An 18314-nucleotide genomic window follows, 5' to 3' on the forward strand; every position below is an offset into this window, starting at 1 on the left:
ATATTGATATATGACGTCATATTATTAAACCAGACTAAACCAGCTACGACATAGGCGCTTGTTGCGTTGTTGACGGATATTCGTTTGCGCATACTTTCCAGTGCAGTTGACAGTGATGTATATGTGTGTCGTTCATCTAACAAATTTATTACTGTATCTGAATATTGCATACTTCTAAGTAAGTATGTTTCACCCAGTGTTTTCTTTTCTGTATACCATAGTAACTCGGCCAATGGAAAACTACCTGCAAGAAGTAACAATATAAGGATTTGTATCAATGTGAAAAGCAAAGGATTCAAATGAATACATGGTGACGTGTACTTTTGGAGACTCTGTGATATTTCTATTCTATTAAAACAAATTGTATGTTTATAGGTCAGCTTATTGGATAGTTGAATGCAAGAATGATTTTCAAAAGTATCTTATCAGCTTTGAGTAAAACGTATGCTAATATTGCATTAAGAAAATGCAGATTGCACTAAAACTGACTCTATATATTCACATTGTATAATATGTTAAATGTTATTGTGTAAATATCATGAAAGAGTTTCTGTTAAGAACCATTTCTATTCAGTCGACGTGAGATAATTACATGCATATTTAAACTTCTGCATGTCTTTCCACAATCTATCACCATGGGTTTCTGTTATAAATACAAATCATTAAAATTCACGTGTGAATGTAAGATATTGATTTGTATTAGTACAACCGAGCTTAATATATTAAAACGTAAGTCTTTGAATACAATTTGTATTACTGAAGTTTAAGTCGTTCTTGGTTTACCGTGGAATATCAGTATAATTTGTTTTTGTCATGCAACAATCTGTTCTCCTTTTTCCTTGTCAAATTGTATTACAATCCACGACTGGCTAAAGAATCAACCATGTTGAAAAGGGCATAAAATTTATGAACTAAGGAGATCAGTGCTCGCCTTTGTTTTTATTAATTTGTGGGACATTGGACTAACCATATTTGCTTCTCTATTAGTGTGTTATTTGCATTGTCATTTCACTTCAGCAAATGTTTCAATGCAATTCAAATTGAAAACCAGATGCATGCCTTTTATCCTTATGGACTTTGTCCTTGATAGCGTCTGTCCTTCTTTGATTGTTCAGTTCTTAACAAATCGTGTTCTTATTTTCTCTTTTATGTCTGCAGCGTCATCGATTGCAGATGAAAGGCTGTAGTGATCTGAACGCAAAACTGAGAACACATACCAAAGAACAAACAAATGATCGACATTCATTTAATATAAGTTTTGTTACTGTGGATTCATTTATTTTCGTGTGTACCAATGTTCGTGGTTTGAGGAAAACTTACATATTCGTGGATGTTTAATTTCGTGGTTTTGACAAAGTATGCCTATACATGTATTCCTTTAGAAAATTTGCAATTCGTTGAATATTTGAATTCGTGGTTTCCCGGTACCCACGAAACCCACGAAAATTGGTATCCAACGAATATTAATGTATTAGATTTTAAGAGTTTTGTGTTATTAATTACCACACTTAATACCCTAATTTCAGTTTAGAAAAAACTATGACCAATTTGCATTATCATGAATCTTTGTACAAACATTTTCTACAGTTTTATTAATGGTAAGGTGTGCACAAATGAATATGTATTCAAATTAATTAAAAGTTGAACCGATAAATAGACATTGCGTTTAATATAATTCTGCAAGAAGTATTCCTGTATTTAGTTCACTTTTCATTTTGATATATCTTCTGGGAGTCTTGATGTACTTACGACAATTGATTTAATCTTTTTAGGTTCGTTGAGAACAAAATAATGATTATCATCAAACACAAAGAATTTAAAGTTATATGAGATTGTTTGACGATACAACTGAGGTTATGTAGACTTTCAAATACAAACGAAAACATGTATATACTAGTGTAAGGTATTTTTTTCTCTCAAATAAACCATAAATGACAAAGAGACAAAAATTATATGATAAGTTAAAATACTTATAGAAGTATATGTTTCCCCTTAAAGAAATTGTCCAAACGTATTAATTGTGCTATACAGTGAAACACATTATAGATATCCGGCCTAACAACAAACTCCTGAAACTAGAATAAATCGTACTGCAATGCATATAAACAACCACACTAGTTCCACTTCTATAACTGGATAGAGAAAAGTAAAAGATACTAAAGAGAAATTTAAAGCCATAAATCGAAAATTAACTGACAACTCCGTGCACAAAAATGAAAAAGAATCAGAAGACAAACAACAATTTACGAATCACAATTTAGAAAACTAAAGAATAAGCAACCCGAACCCAACCGAAATCTGGGGTAATCTCATGCGTTTCGGAAGGGGGTGTGAATCCCGTTCCACGTGTGTTACCCGTCGTATTGCTCATGTAAGTACAAACATTGTGGGAAATCTTATTTGATCACAGTCAGGGAAAGGAAGCCGGGATTGTAGTTTTGACGAATCGAACATATTATCTGGAAGGAATATCAACTTGAATATCTCTGAAAAATCAAAGTTTCTTAGGTTTGTTACAATTTTGATTTAAGGACTAGCAGTTAAAAATGTCATCAAATAGTTTCTTATCCAATTTTCCCTTGTAAAGCAAGACAACAGTATGCAAAAAAGTTATCATGTAGGCCTTGCTGTTGTCGGACTGTGACACCCTTGGGATATCATCTTTAAAGGAGTACAAGGGCTTATGCTTTCAAAATATATGAACTACACTTACAAACGACAACCCTTTAACAACAGCCTCCTGACTAAGAATAGGTTCATAAGAATGCAACGGATTTAAATGTTTTAACAGGCACCTAACTTCATTCTAACCTGAGACAGTAGTGTAACATTACAACATAAACAGACACACAATAAGATATCAATAGAAATTGAGTCTGGATTCGCATGGATTTTGTTGCATTCATAAATTAAAAGAGGGACGAAAGATACCAAAGGGACAGTCAAACTCATAAATCCAAAACAAACTGACAACGCCATGGCTAAAAATGAAAAAGACAAACAGAAAAACAATAGTACACACGACACAACATAGAAAACTAAAGAATAAACATGCGTATGGCGTCTACATCAACACACAAGCTCTTGTGTTGTTCATAGTTGTTGCGTTTCCATAATGTTTGTCATGTTTTTATTTTATTCGAAATAGATGAACGTGACTGTTCTGAACATCGGTAAATAACTGTTACATTTGATGTACTTCATATAATTACTATCATAGTCAATGACCAAAGCTTATCTATCCCTACACAGTTTAGTTTAAACAAATTTAATTATAGTGGATTGGGAAACAAGTTTTGCAACTTATATTAATCCCTTTCCACTTTGCGGGTGCGAGTGCTGCCTTGTAGCGGCATAAGCCTGCTCTTTTTCGAAATCTACAAGGGTGTCTTTAACGTGCACAGTGATTAAAAAGATAAGGGACGTCTATTTACCTTAGAGGTTTCGGTGGTTTTTAAGGTGGAATATATAATGAATTCAATAGTGCAATGACAGGAGCAGAAAAATACTACTCTACTGGGGCAAATTATATCGCTTACGTTTCATTGATAATATACATAATTCTAATTCAAGCGTTTATTTTCAATTATGTCCACAGTTTATTAAGTGTTCGTGCACTGTAATACGAATCATAGACATGCCATCTTGTGTGAAACAATCGCATTACAACTCTTCTAAACGATATCGACCTGATTAATGACATGTTTATCCTTGATTACCTGTTGTAAAATTAAAAAATTAAAAAAACTAAGCCTTTTTAAAACTACCATACGCAAGATTGACATCAGATGAATTTGGCTATTTTTGAAGAAAAAAACCCTTATGGATATTAAACTCCTTACGTATTCAACGTGCTAATTGTCTCCGGCGCCACGCATTGCGAGGGGAAATTAAATACCAGGCATCCGTCCTTCCGTTTGTCGGTCCGCCTGTCTATATCATAGATTTATCTTAGCAATGTCTTTAGCAAAAATCAGTGCAGATAAACTATTTAAAAAAATGTAATATCCCTTAGAAACATCAATTATATGAAAAGGTTAATCGTTACCGCTCTTGTGTGTACAAATCTTGTAAGATTGTTTTGAAACTTATATTGTAAGTGAATTTTAGCTATGTCTCATCCGAGTTCGAAAACCAGTAATAATCAATCATTTTTTTAAACGAGTTATACCCTTAGAAATAAAAATAATAGGGAAAATTACATTATTAGCGCTCTCATGTGTACAATTCTTGCCAAATTTGTATGAAATTTATATAATATTTATATCAGTCATAAGTTTCATGGTAAGCGCTCTCACATGTGCAGTTTGTTCTACATTTTTTACATATTCATAAAACATATATATAGTACTGCATTAGAAACATATTTTTAACACCAATGCTGTCCACAATCATTTTTCACAACTTATGATTATAATTCGCTATGCTTTACAATTTTCTGATAACTGTCTTATTAATCAAGGTAAAAATAGACAACATTACCAACTTTTACCAAGTCAAGTTAGAACACCATAAAGAAGTAAAGTCACGCTTTTTATCTGTACAATTCTTGGATAAAATATACTGCTTCCTATTTTCTTTACACGACAAACTCATCGGAAGATAGTAAAACTTCCCCTCAAATTACACCGATCAAATGTTTGACTTTACTTATTATGACTGCTCTTAATTGACCAAGTACCAGGATGTCGTAAGTAACCTGTCGAAAAATGATATAAACCGGAGTCAAAAGTCGGTAATATGAAAATAGTCTATTGAGAGACATTTAAACTGACGAACTCGTACTTTGTTCAAGCTTACCATTTGTATCGTTTGTACTTTTTATTAAAAATGGGAGAAAATAGCTATTATGAGGACGATCTTAAAAAGACTTGATAATGTATACATTGAATTTAATATTTTGTATTGCATATTTAGGAGAAAAATTTATTACAAAGGGATAGTTTTACTCGATAATGCGTAACAAACTAAATATACTACCTCTGGCATAAAAGTTACTCCCAAGAGCTCTTTCTACTCCTGCCTCTTCCTTGCTGAGTAACAACATATGATAAGCAATCAATAACTGCCACGATGTTTCACTGTTGGATTCCTGTACAGTTGAACCTACCCATCCAATTATAAGTTCATTGTCATTCGAATATAATTTGATGGCTGCGTTTATCGTTTTTTTGACAGGGTCAAGATTGTCTCGATAAGTCTGAAGATGAGAACGGTACGCCTCACGAGATCGGAAATGTAAAAAGTGAACAAATAGACCAATTTCGACACTAAAAGATATTTTCTCGCGCACCTTTTTTTCTTGACTCAATTTTTCTTCAACCTTATAGACGATCATTAATATAATTTCAGTAAATATCAATATAAATAAATCGATAAAATCCAAATTTTTCCACCTTCATGTAACTGTTTAAACCCATTAAAACAGATGCGAACAATTCGAATGAACAAATTGGCCATTCTAACCTTCTCTAATAAAAGTTATATTTCGTTTGTTTACTTTCAACCGAGTAACCGCCTGTTATAATCAGTTCGACGAAAGGATTACCAGTCTATTTATGAACAAAACAAATTAAAGAAAAACAAAATTGTATACAGTAATAAATGACGACCACTGAGTTAAATGCTTAATGTTTAAAGTTTAATGGCTTGACGCGCCAAGAACTGTACCTAGCTTTAGAATATAGTGTAACAATACAACACAATAACAGCAATTTTCATCTAGAGAGGGATAGAACAGCTTATTTACCACGATAGGGTAAATGATATTAAAACATGTGTACTGTTGATCATGATAAACGTACACAGTCATACAAGAAGGTGATATAACCAGTTATAAACCATATTTAAACCACAATTGTCTTCAAAATTACCTGCACCAAGTCAGGTATATGGCAGTTGTTCTACGCTTGTTGATTGTTAGTTTTTATGGACCTCTTACCCTTTTTAATTGCCATGGAGTTCGTTATTTTTTGTTATATTTTGTTCTCTAATTTCGATACATAACAGCTGAGAGATTATAATTCCTTTGGTCAACCTATTTCCTTCTTTCAACTAAGCATTTTTTAAATCTTTATAATTTGATTGTAAAGAATTTGCAAACAAAACTGATTTCACCTTGACGTACTACGTCGGAACAATGACTCAGAGATGATGTTGCCTTTGGTAATTAAATGGTACGAATCAGCTGCCCATATATATATAATGTCATACAAGTAGATAAATATATTATATTGACCTTTTCGTATTTGATGTGAGATAACACCAATGTTTTATAATGTATGTAATGTTGAATTCTAGAGTATACATTTGAATGTGTAGTATAAAATATTTCAAAACTCATTTTAAAACTAGTTTGAAAACATAAAAAACAACCGTGCGACCGTCATAAAAACAACCAACGCAAATTAGTATCTGATCATTCTTTATATGCCCTTTGAACGGCATTTTATAAAACATGAATGTTGAGGAAAGTTCTTGACGTTGTATTTACGAAGGAAGTTTGATTCTCTCGACAGTTATAAATATAAAATGAACTTGTCTTGTCTGAATTTGTATTGATAAAATCATCATATAAACCAAGCTTAAAATATTGTACGCCAGACAACAAGTTCGTCTTTAAAACCTCATCAGTGACGGTCAAATAAAAGAAGTTTAAAAGGTGAAATAGAGTACAAAGTTGGAGAGGATGGAGAGTAGGAAATTTGAAAGGTGCCAAATACAGATGCGGTAATATCTTCCTAGTGTATGGATTTTGTCTTCTCAAATTATTAATTCTAATTTTTTCTAACCAAATCTTAACATTTGGAAGTTTTTTGACATAATCTTTACAATGTTAATATATCTAAAGATTTTACACTTTTGAATCAGTTTATGTTGAATGAAATATGTTAAACATAGTTTTTACTGACTTTGGCATCATATTTCAGCTTTGAATGATACTATACTGTCGCCAGTTTAATACACATGTTTTACCTCAATTCATCATCAGGGTATTAAAGGGCATAGTAATATTTCAACTAATTATGTGTTGATTTCCATTAATAATCATTCAATACACTTTTTCTGGTTCCCTTTGCTTTCTTTATTTTCAATTATTTTATAAGAATCAAGTAAAAAAATATTCAATATAGAAATATTTAAAAGTTGAAATTTGGTTTATTCATACATGATATTAGCACGTTTGAAATGGAAAAGTAAACCATAATAGAGTTAGAAGTTAAGACAAAACGTTGTATGATTGTTAGTAAAACGACTTTCAACCAGAGAACAAGGTGACCAAGGTTTTCCGAGGCTAACATAAAAATAAGTATATATCTAACAGTTTGAGTGTCACGTCTTATTAAAAACAGTGAGAACAGAAGTATTTTGTCTCTATTTTTACTTCTATTTTCTAAGTCCAATCGATAAAATTCCACCAAATTTCTATTAACCAGAACAAAATTAAAACTAAAACTTTATGCATCATTTGTACGCAAATGTTTCAAAATTAAATACCAGATTGCAGGTATAAAATTCATCCAGTCTCTCGCATCTTTAATGAATGACTCGGTTCAATAATCGTAGCGTTAATATTGATGTATCTGTATCACAGGAATGTCCTCTCCTCTAGTCATCTTGAAAATAGTACATGTTGGGAACTTTTCTGACCTTGCACATTATCCCACTAAAATTCATTAGCCGAAACAAATCAAACACTCAGTCAGAAATGTGCCACAGATCTGCAGTTGTTTAAATTCTATCTAAGACAAATATTAATAAAATTTAAGTTAAATGTATTTAATTCAAAACAGAAATGATATACAGTAACTAAATGCAAAATATACCAATGTAATACAAATATTTTTTGCCAAAATAATTGACAACTGATTTGTTTCAATATGACAAAACGGCCGACAAATTTGCGGGATTATACAATGTAGTTCATGGTCAGCAGGTTGATTTTTTTGGGTCGATAAATATATCTTGGACTAAGCCATGAGAACAATTGCGCCTCTTTTGGTGGTCCAATAACCAATACGTCAACATTACTCCTTTTCCCTAAAAAAAAAACATCAACAAAATAGATTAGCTTTGTTACATGTGTCATTTTATATTTGGTTCCAATTAGAAAAATTGCTAATTTGTACCCTTGACATAATTAAGATTTTTTTTAGCATTTTATTGTTAAACAACTGTCTAGAGATATCAATGCAAATAGTAAAAACAAGTACGTAGGCGCAAACAGATTTCATTTTGCTTTAACCAATTTAGTTGAATAAAGTGTAGATAAAAGGGCATTAACACGAGACATTGGTTAAAACAAATCCGTTTTGATTTTCTTTTGTTTTCTAAAATGAGCATTTTTAAGTAGAGTATGCCTTTTTTTAACATTAAGTTTTAAAAATTTCAACAGAATTCTTAATTTTCATTTAAAGATGTACAATAAGCTCAATGAAGGCAATATACATATAATAGTTTTTTTGGGAAAGAATTGTGGTATTTTTGCTATCTTACGACTTGTTAACAAACAAATACCTCTTTCAAAGAAACGAAACTCAATGCAACACTTGTATCTGAAATTATATCTAAATCTATAGACATTATTCATAACGCATTTTTACCTTGATTATTGTTTCACCTCGTTGTTCCACCATGAAGTCTGGGTGTTGTTTGACAGCAATTTTTGTAGACTGCGAAATGTGAATCATGCCCGCTATTAAATACAAAACAAAAATTCAATTGATGAATAAAAGATACACCATTCTCTAAATTGACAGAAGTATGGAAATCAAAATAAAATATTAAATATTTGAGCGTTGATTTTCTTCTTTTTTCTTAATTGAACGCATAGAGATCTTTAAAAGCGAACTACAGATATACATGTATTTTTATTTGTATCCATCTGATCAGCTTCTCTTTTGTCAACTGATTTTTTATAATTTGAGCTTTTGTTGTACTGTTACACCATTGTTCCTGGAAATGGGAGGTTTTGTTCCTTCTAACTAGTCTAACCCCGAAACATTCAATATGTACCTATCTCAAGTCAGGAGCCTGTAATTTAGTGCTTGTCATAAGTTGCTGTGTAGCATATGCATATGTGTTCCTCGTTATTTATTGTGTACATAAAAAAGCTGTTAGTTTTCTCGTTTGAATTGTTTTTCATTACTAGTATTCATTTTGGGGCCTTTATAGCTGACTATGCGGTTTGGTCTTTGCTCATCGGTGAAGGTCGTACGGTGACCTATAGTTATTAATTTCTATGTCGATTGTGGACAGTTGTCTCATTGGCATTCAACTAACGACTTTTTTTTATACATGATTGGGTTTGCGCATCATTGAATTCCCTGTGGTAACCTATATTTCTTACATCCGTATTTATCTATATAAATAAGAGATGCGGAATAAAAGAGGGATGAAATATACCAAAGGGACAGGTAATAATTGTAATTGTATATATGTTTCTGTTGTGCTTTGTCTTATATTGACTCTCCTTTTTAGCTCACCTGGCCCGAAGGGCCAAGTGAGCTTTTCTCATCACTTGGCGTCCGGCGTCCGTCGTCGTCGTCGTCCGTCGTCGTCCGTCGTCGTTAACTTTTACAAAAATCTTCTCCTCTGAAACTACTGGGCCAAATCAAACCAAACTTGGCCACAATCATCATTGGGGTATCTAGTTTAAAAAATGTGTGGCGTGACCCGGTCAACCAACCAAGATGGCCGCCACGGCTAAAAATAGAACATAAGGGTAAAATGCAGTTTTTGGCTTATAACTCAAAAACCAAAAGCAAATCTGACATGGATTAAAATGTTTATCAGGTCAAGATCTATCTGCCCTGAAATTTTCAGATGAATCGGTCAATCGGTTGTTGGGTTGCTGCCCCTGAATTGGTAATTTTGAGGAAATTTTGCTTTTTTTGGTTATTATCTTGAATATTATTATAGATAGAGATAAATTGTAAACAGCAATAATGTTCAGCAAAGTAAGATCTACAAATAAGTCAACATGACCAAAATGGTCAGTTGACCCGTTTAGGAGTTATTGCCCTTTATAGTCAATTTTTAACCATTTTTCGTTAATTAAAGTAATCTTTTACAAAAATCTTCTCCTCTGAAACTACTGGGCCAAATTAATCCAAACTTGGCCACAATCATCTTTGGGGTATCTAGTTTAAAAAATGTGTGGCGTGACCTGGTCAACCAACCAAGATGGCCGCCACGGCTAAAAATAGAACAAAGGGGTAAAATGCAGTTTTTGGCTTATAACTCAAAAACCAAAGCATTTTGAAGAAATCTGACATGGGGATAAAAATGTTTATCAGGTCAAGATCTATCTGCCCTGAAATTTTCAGATGAATCGGTCAATCGGTTGTTGGGTTGCTGCCCCTGAATTGGTAATTTGGAGGAAATTTTGCTGTTTTTGGTTATTATCTTGAATATTATTATAGATAGAGATAAACTGTAAACAGCAATAATGTTCAACAAAGTAAGATCTACAAATAAGTCAACATGACCAAAATGGTCAGTTGACCCGTTTAGGAGTTATTGCCCTTTATAGTCAACTTTTAACCATTTTTCGTAAATTAAAGTAATCTTTTACAAAAATCTTCTCCTCTGAAACTACTGGGCCAAATTAATCCAAACTTGGCCACAATCATCTTTAGGGTATCTAGTTTAAAAAATGTGTGACGTGACCTGGTCAACCAACCAAGATGGCCGCCACCGCTAAAAATAGAACATAGGGGTAAAATGCAGTTTTTGGCTTATAACTCAAAAACCAAAGCATTTTGAGGAAATCTGACAGGGATAAAAATGTTTATCAGGTCAAGATCTATCTGCCCTGAAATTTTCAGATGAATCGGTCAATCGGTTGTTGGGTTGCTGCCCCTGAATTGGTAATTTTGAGGAAATTTTGCTGTTTTTGGTTATTATCTTGAATATTATTATAGATAGAGATAAACTGTAAACAGCAATAATGTTCAGCAAAGTAAGATCTACAAATAAGTCAACATGACCAAAATGGTCAGTTGACCCCTTTAGGAGTTATTGCCCTTTATAGTCAATCTTTAACCATTTTTCATAAATCTAAGTAATCTTTTACAAAATCTCCACTGAAACTACTAGGCCACAATCATCTTTGGGGTATCTAGTTTGAAAAATGTGTCCGATGACCTGGCCATTCAACCAAGATGGCCGCCACGGCTAAAAATAGAACATAGGGGTAAAATGCAGTTTTTGGCTTATAACTATGAAACTAAAGCATCTAGAGCAAATCTGACAAGAAGTTAAATTGTTAATCAAGTCAATATCTATCTGCCCTGAATTTTTCAGATGAATTGGACAACTGGTTGTTGGGTTGCTGCCCTCCAATTGGTAATTTTTAAAGAAATTTTGCCGTTTTTGGTTATCTTGAATACTATTATAGATAGCGATAAACTGTAAACAGCAATAATGTTCAGCAAAGTAAGATCTACAAATAAGTCAACATGACCTAAATGGTCAATTGACCCCTTAAGGAGTTATTGCCCTTTATAGTCAATTTTTAACAATTTTCATTAATTTGGTAAATTTATGTAAATTTTTACCAAATATAGTTCTCTGTTACTAATGGGCAAAGTTCATTATAGATATAATTGTTAGAAGCAAAATCGTTCAGTAAAGTAAGAACTTCAAACACATCACCATCACCAAAATACAATTTTGTCATGAATCCATTTGTGTCCTTTGTTTAATATGCACATAGACCAAGGTGAGCGACACAGGCTCTTTAGAGCCTCTAGTTTCACTTACAACATTTTGGAATCAAATTTGTATTGTCTGTTTACTTAACAAAAAAGGGATTTGATTATTTTGTAATAGATTCTTCTGATACAATTATTTTCCAATAATTAATTTCAAACAGTTAATAGCTTTTTGAATGATATATTCAAAATGACTTATTCTTTATATATTATATATGAAATTTCCGCAACTCTTTAAAACAACTTCTTATGAAAAAAGCACGTAAAATTATGTTTCTATGTTGTTAAACAGTGAAAACCACTGGATATTAAGAACATATGTAAGTATTGCAAATCATTGAATGGTAATACTAATTAATATATCATGTTGCTTGACTACATCAATGAAAGCATGAATAGATTAAAGTGCTGATATTCTTCATTTAGACTTGGTGATCACGAATGCAAACAATATTTAATATACAAAATTAACTGTAGACTAATTTCTCAATGTAATTTTTGTTTAATTGGATACTTAATCCGTCATAACTTTAAGTTGATTTTTTGATTTGATGTTGTGACATGTTGTGGCAAAAAAGGAATATCAATATATTTTCAAGTTCAACGGATTTAGTTTCTTAAACGTATTATGTTTACAACGATTCCATACCGATGTATTTTACCGCAAATTGTCTTTATTAATCCAATATACATGTCGAACTATTTAATGAGACATAAAATTTAGACATTCCCAGCTTTGGATAAATAGTCGGCCAGATGAGGGTCGTTAACCTTGGTTGGTAACTCATCTATGAGAGTAAACTTTAACTAAACCGGGTAGATCACAACTTGAAAGCCATGGTAGGTAACTGATCTATAGGACGGGAACCTAGATGAAAAACCCCTGGTTCTCCTAGGTGGGGGTTAAGCATGAGGCTAATAACCTCATCTTGTAAAAAGTCTATTAGTACAGAAATCAACGCACAAAAACGTGTTGACCTTATGCTCAGACCGGAGCGAAGAGGATAAGTAAGTAAGTAAGTAAGAAAGTAGAATTTAGACATTGATGACACAGATGATAAAAATTGGCTTAATATGTACTAATCCAACTTGCAACAAAAAAAAACCAGTTTGTTTAAATCTTTTTTAAATATATAATTACAACACGATGCGTTAAGGATAACAAGGATTATGTTGATGATTTTGTGGTGCAAAATACCTATCCGTACTTGGGAATACTTAAAGACGATGGGAAAGCCATTTTATTACTGGATCTTATCTAAAATTCGCAAGGATAAATTAAGCATGGACACCTCATATCTCAATTTAAGTTACGACGTTTTTTTTAAATGTGTAATGTCTGACTGACGTGAACTCTAAAATATTGAAGCTCATTCAGGGAAAACTGATATCAAATAATGGTACCAAATCTTCACCCTTATCTGTTACATCACAACATAGAACGACACACTATAAAATATAAATTGAAATTGCTTAAATCAATCAAAAGAATATTAACAACGTATGGCCTGCAAAAATGATAAAAAAAAATTGCTCTTTCTGTTAAGTTGGCTATAACAGATCCCGACATGAAAAGTGAAACAATTCAAATAAGCAAATTAATTTGATAGTTCTATTACAAATAACAAAACACGAACTCGACTGATATGGACAATTGAAAACCATTAAACTACATGTTATTATCTTGGGATAGGCCCATAAAGAATGTGCACGTGGCAGGGTTTGACTTGAGATTTGAACAGCGGTAAACTCGTGTACCCTTTTTTTGATAAATGTATTCGAAGAAAATTTTTCGTCAGATCTGTTTAATAGGTATTAATGATTTTTTATATAATAACTTATAATACATATATATCTATGCAAGTATGTTTTAAAGACCACGTGTGTTTGGTATTTATAAATGGATTTGTTTGTTGGATTTCTAATTAAAAACGTGTAAAAGTTCACAGCCGGGTTGTTTGTTCGTAGTTTAAGTAATTCGAGCAATGAATGGTAAATTATATATATATATACATGTATTGAATATTGATTCTTTTACAGGTTAATTGTCCAAAATGAGTAGAAAATATTTGAGACCGACATTGTTTGATTGAGAGTTTTGTATTCTACTGATAAATAAATAAAGTATGCCCAATTGAGCTTACGCATCCAAGACTTATTATAAAACTTTAAATTGACAAAACTATTCAAAAAGTTGTAGACCGAACACAGCAATACTCTTTGAATGAGCGACGAGCATAAACTAATTCTCAGTGTAAGTTGGTCACAAGTTTATGAATTCTATGATTAATTTAATTTATTACATTAAACATGAAAATAACAAGAACACCGAAATCCGAGTAAAAATACATAACGGAAAGGTATCTATTACTTGTATCGTATGACGTCAAAGAAGTGAAATTATGAGAAAGCATTGTTTTTTTTTATACTGAGACCAATGCAATCATACTTACTATATATTATCAAAAATATTGGTAGCTAAGTATAATCAGAAGAATCTGATTTTACCAAACGAGTTCATATCAAATTATTATACATTTGGATGACTTATGACAAGTGACAGGCTGCTGATCGTTGTTCCGTTAACTTGTTAAAAATGTATATAACTTACGTTCACTCGTCGATTCCATCCGCGATGCAACATTAACTGTATTGCCAAACAGACAATATCGAGGCATTTTAGTTCCAACAACACCTGCGACCACAGAACCTGCAAAAAGAACGCAAGAAACAATTGAAACGTCAACACACAGTACTTTATTCATCATGTTGTATTCAGAAAATTTTAAAATAGAAACAACCAACACAAAATCAAATATAGGACAGAGGTAAAAAAAGGGAAATCCTATGATACTTCCTAATCCCATCAACAGCAAACCATTTGTATTAGTATTCATTAAACCAGTCATTGCAAAGCCAGTGTTAAGTACTACGATCGTATGCCCTCAGTATGCAATGTGACTGCATTCCAGCAAATATCAAGCTTGAAACAGTAACTCAAAAACTAACACGTTCGGTATAGTCTGCTACTTTACTTGTGACGAAGTTAAATCAACGCTTTTCTTTAACAATTTTGGTTCGAAAGTACAAATCTGTTCACAAGTTGAATGTATTAATGGTTTTAATAGTCCATTAAAGGGGCATAAGCTATACGTTGGAATAAGAAATAAAAACGATTCTTTTTGTTTCAGGTATTTTGAAATAAATTATGTTATTTGTATGCAGTTTGACCAAGATTTGTCGAAATATGCTCAAACATTTAATGCAGTTGTAATTTACATAGAATATATTATATATTTATACAGATTTATGCAACCATTGAACACGTTGAAAGGACTATGTAATGAGTAACTGAATGAAAAAGTAACTTCAATGTATCATAGGGAAAGGCATTGTAATGATAAACAGTATGGAATTTAAAGAAGCATTCATTAATTTAGATTGATTATTCTATCTAGATAACAAAAAGAGCTTTCAATGTTTCAAAGTAAAATGGGTTTTTATCACCGATACCGTTTAATCTACTTATTAAATTGTAATGTTTTGAGTACGTGTGTTCCCGATGAAAATAAATCTTTTAAAGCGCGTCGAATTAATAAAATGTATAAAAATATATTTATATTACGTATATCCGTAGTAAATATTGGTTAAAGACTTTCCACATTTCCATAATCAATTGTACAATATATTTAAAGATAAGTGATCCGTAGTTTATTGATTATATGATTTTCTTGTGGTCTCTCTTCTCTTAGGTGTCTGTATTTAAATGTTATTTGTCTATTATATGAAATACCTGTATTTATTCCAATCCTTATTTGCCATTTCTCCCCTGGTATATGAGGTATTTGCGATTGACTAACTATTTCTAATATGTCTAATGACATCAAAGCTATTTCACATGCATGTTGATCGGTGTTCCTTACAGGCAGTCCAGAAACCATCATGTAGGCATCACCTTAAGTAAATATTTATATTTGCAGGAAGTAAGATTTAAATCAAGTAAACAATCATCAGAATCGAGACAAGTTCAATGACAAATATTGCATATAATGCGCAATTAATTTAGTTTCGATATACACGTATTATTATCAATATCAGATACAAAAGAGGGACGAAAGATACCAAAGGGACAGTCAAACTCATAAATCTAAAACAAACTGACAACGCCATGGCTAAAAATGAAAAAGACAAACAGAAAAACAATAGTACACATGACACAACATAGAAAACTAAAGAATAAACAACACGAACCCCACCAAAAACTAGGGGTGATCTCAGGTGCTCCGGAAGGGTAAGCAGATCCTGCTCCACATGCGGCACCCGTCGTGTTGCTTATGTGATTACAAATCCGGTAAATAGTCTAATTCGGTAGGTCAAATTCATGAAAGGGAAGGGGATTGTAGTTACGACGTGAGGAACATATCCGATATCATTTGTGAAATGGTTATTCCATAACGGTCAACCAACTCGTGATGGCGTCCGTAAAATTTACGAAGGGATGATTTCAACTTCACCATTTGGAACTCTTGATTTAATAGCTTCCTTGTGAGCAGTAACCCTCTATCAAGAAAATCATGATAGGAAATGCAAGCACGGGAATATCGTATCAATTGAGAGATATATACCCCGTATGCAGGTGCTGCTGGAATGTTGCTACTTAGAAATGGAAAGTTCACAATTGGAAAGCTGAAATCATCTCTTTTGTCGTAAAGTTTTGTCTTCAACCGACCCTCATTGTCAATTTCTAGATGTAAGTCAAGATATGAAGCTGACTTAACTGTATCTGTAGTATCCTTTATCTCCAATTCGATGGGATAGATGCGTTCCACATAGTCACCAAATTTTGAATTGTTTAGTGAAAGAACGTCATCTATATAGCGGAAAGTAGAGTTAAAGGATATTGCTAACTTCTTATCTTTCTTCCTAAGAAGTTCCTGCATGAAGTCAGCCTCATAATAATAAAGAAACAAGTCAGCAAGTAGAGGGACACAGTTTGTTCCCATTGGTAGACATTTAACATTATGGAGAACCTAAAAGGAAAAGACAACAAACATGGATTTGGAGCATGTAAACCCACAATTATGGGGTTATAACTTAGGATTTAGATACATCTACATAACATTAAGTCATTCATTGTTAGATTGCTTAGCATATATAAAGTCACTTTTCAACGCTTATGCCTATTAATAAAATCCACTTCCTTTGGATCAAACAATCTATTTGACATGGCCAACACATATCCTTGTCCTTTGTAAATGCCCTATATTGATTTATTAAATGCACTATGACCATTATTATTTTACAATTTTTAAAGATATTACGCATTTTACATCTTTAGGTTAACAAAGGATTAATGGAATATTCAGACAAAGATGGAACCTTGTATGTCTTGCTATAGTGATATTGTTTTAATTGTAATTGATTATTTTAATTAAAAAGGAGATTAAACAATGGGGTCTGTCAAATCTAAAATTTAACAGTAGCAATCGTGTACAAGTTTGTTTTTATTTGGCTACACTTTAACAATATATACCTATTGTTTCTACTTTATAAACATCAAACTTTTCTATTCGTTCATCTATCACACTGTATAAGTCATTCAACATATAAATGACTTGCATTGGTGAACTTTTAGAGCAGATAGTCGTAAAACCAACTATATCGGAGAAGTACACTGTTACTGATTCAAAGTATTCTGGTTCTATAGGCGTATCGTTCATCATTCGCTTAGCTATTGAAACAGGCAACATTTGGTAGAGTAACTGTTCTGTTCTTTTTCGCTCTTGTTCTAAATCATGTGTTTTATTCGTCAATGAGTTCGCAAATGACTGTAACTTTTTGTTTAGACGGTACACTAGCAGAACTATCACAGGAAACATTACTATTGCCCCAACCACTAGGAATATACTAATTCTCACATCCCTCTCATGTAGACTCAAATTATTGTTGAGGGACACCACAATTTCCTAAAGATAAAAATAACAAAGAAAAACAATGCTGTTTTAAATATTGAAATTCAAATAAAAAATTGGTTAAGAAGGCAATAAATCGGTTAATTGGTGATCCTACATATATTGCACACGGATCGAATGTTGTATTGGTTCTAAACGTGTTTTTTTTTTTACAAAATTTCATGGTTACAGTAGTTTACTTAAGTTCAAATCTCCTTAATCCACAAAAACATTTTAGAGGTGAAAAAGAAAAGCATAAGACATCATATGACCTCACAAGGATTAATGCTATGTGGTTCTTGAACACAGTTACTAATACTTCGAAGTGCATTTCTGTTAAACAATAAAATAAAAATGATCAAAATCGTACCAGCTCTATCCCAAAGTGATTTTTACAGTGTTGAACTACTTTTTGAACAAATAATATCATATTACAGATACTGCAAATAGCGTTAACTCAAAATATGAGCAAATCTATGTTAGGGAGTTTATAGCTAATTCAGGTTGATAGTCATACTATTTGTACCTTTTTAACTGGACCAAATCACTACTTTACATAAACATTTCTCACCTAAATTGTGTGAAAATACAATTTCATCATCCTTCTGTTTATTTGGTGCATACAACATGGAGAAATTAATTAAAA

General features: G+C 32.2%; 1 protein-coding gene across 1 annotated transcript; it reads right to left on the reverse strand.

Annotated features, from left to right (window-relative positions):
- Positions 1-7896: 7896 nt before the first annotated feature.
- On the reverse strand, positions 7897-17655 carry LOC139500780 (receptor-type guanylate cyclase gcy-13-like). Its single transcript, XM_071289619.1, has 5 exons — positions 17251-17655; positions 15511-15672; positions 14329-14427; positions 8604-8695; positions 7897-8040 (listed from the first exon to the last, which is right to left on the reverse strand). Exons 1-5 carry the CDS (start codon positions 17594-17596, stop codon positions 7930-7932), a joined length of 810 nt encoding a protein of 269 aa, XP_071145720.1. The 5' UTR covers positions 17597-17655; the 3' UTR covers positions 7897-7929.
- Between the last annotated feature and the right edge of the window lie 659 nt (positions 17656-18314).

The sequence above is a fragment of the Mytilus edulis genome, chromosome 13 (genome assembly GCF_963676685.1).
Source record: "Mytilus edulis chromosome 13, xbMytEdul2.2, whole genome shotgun sequence".
NCBI lineage: Eukaryota > Metazoa > Mollusca > Bivalvia > Mytilida > Mytilidae > Mytilus > Mytilus edulis.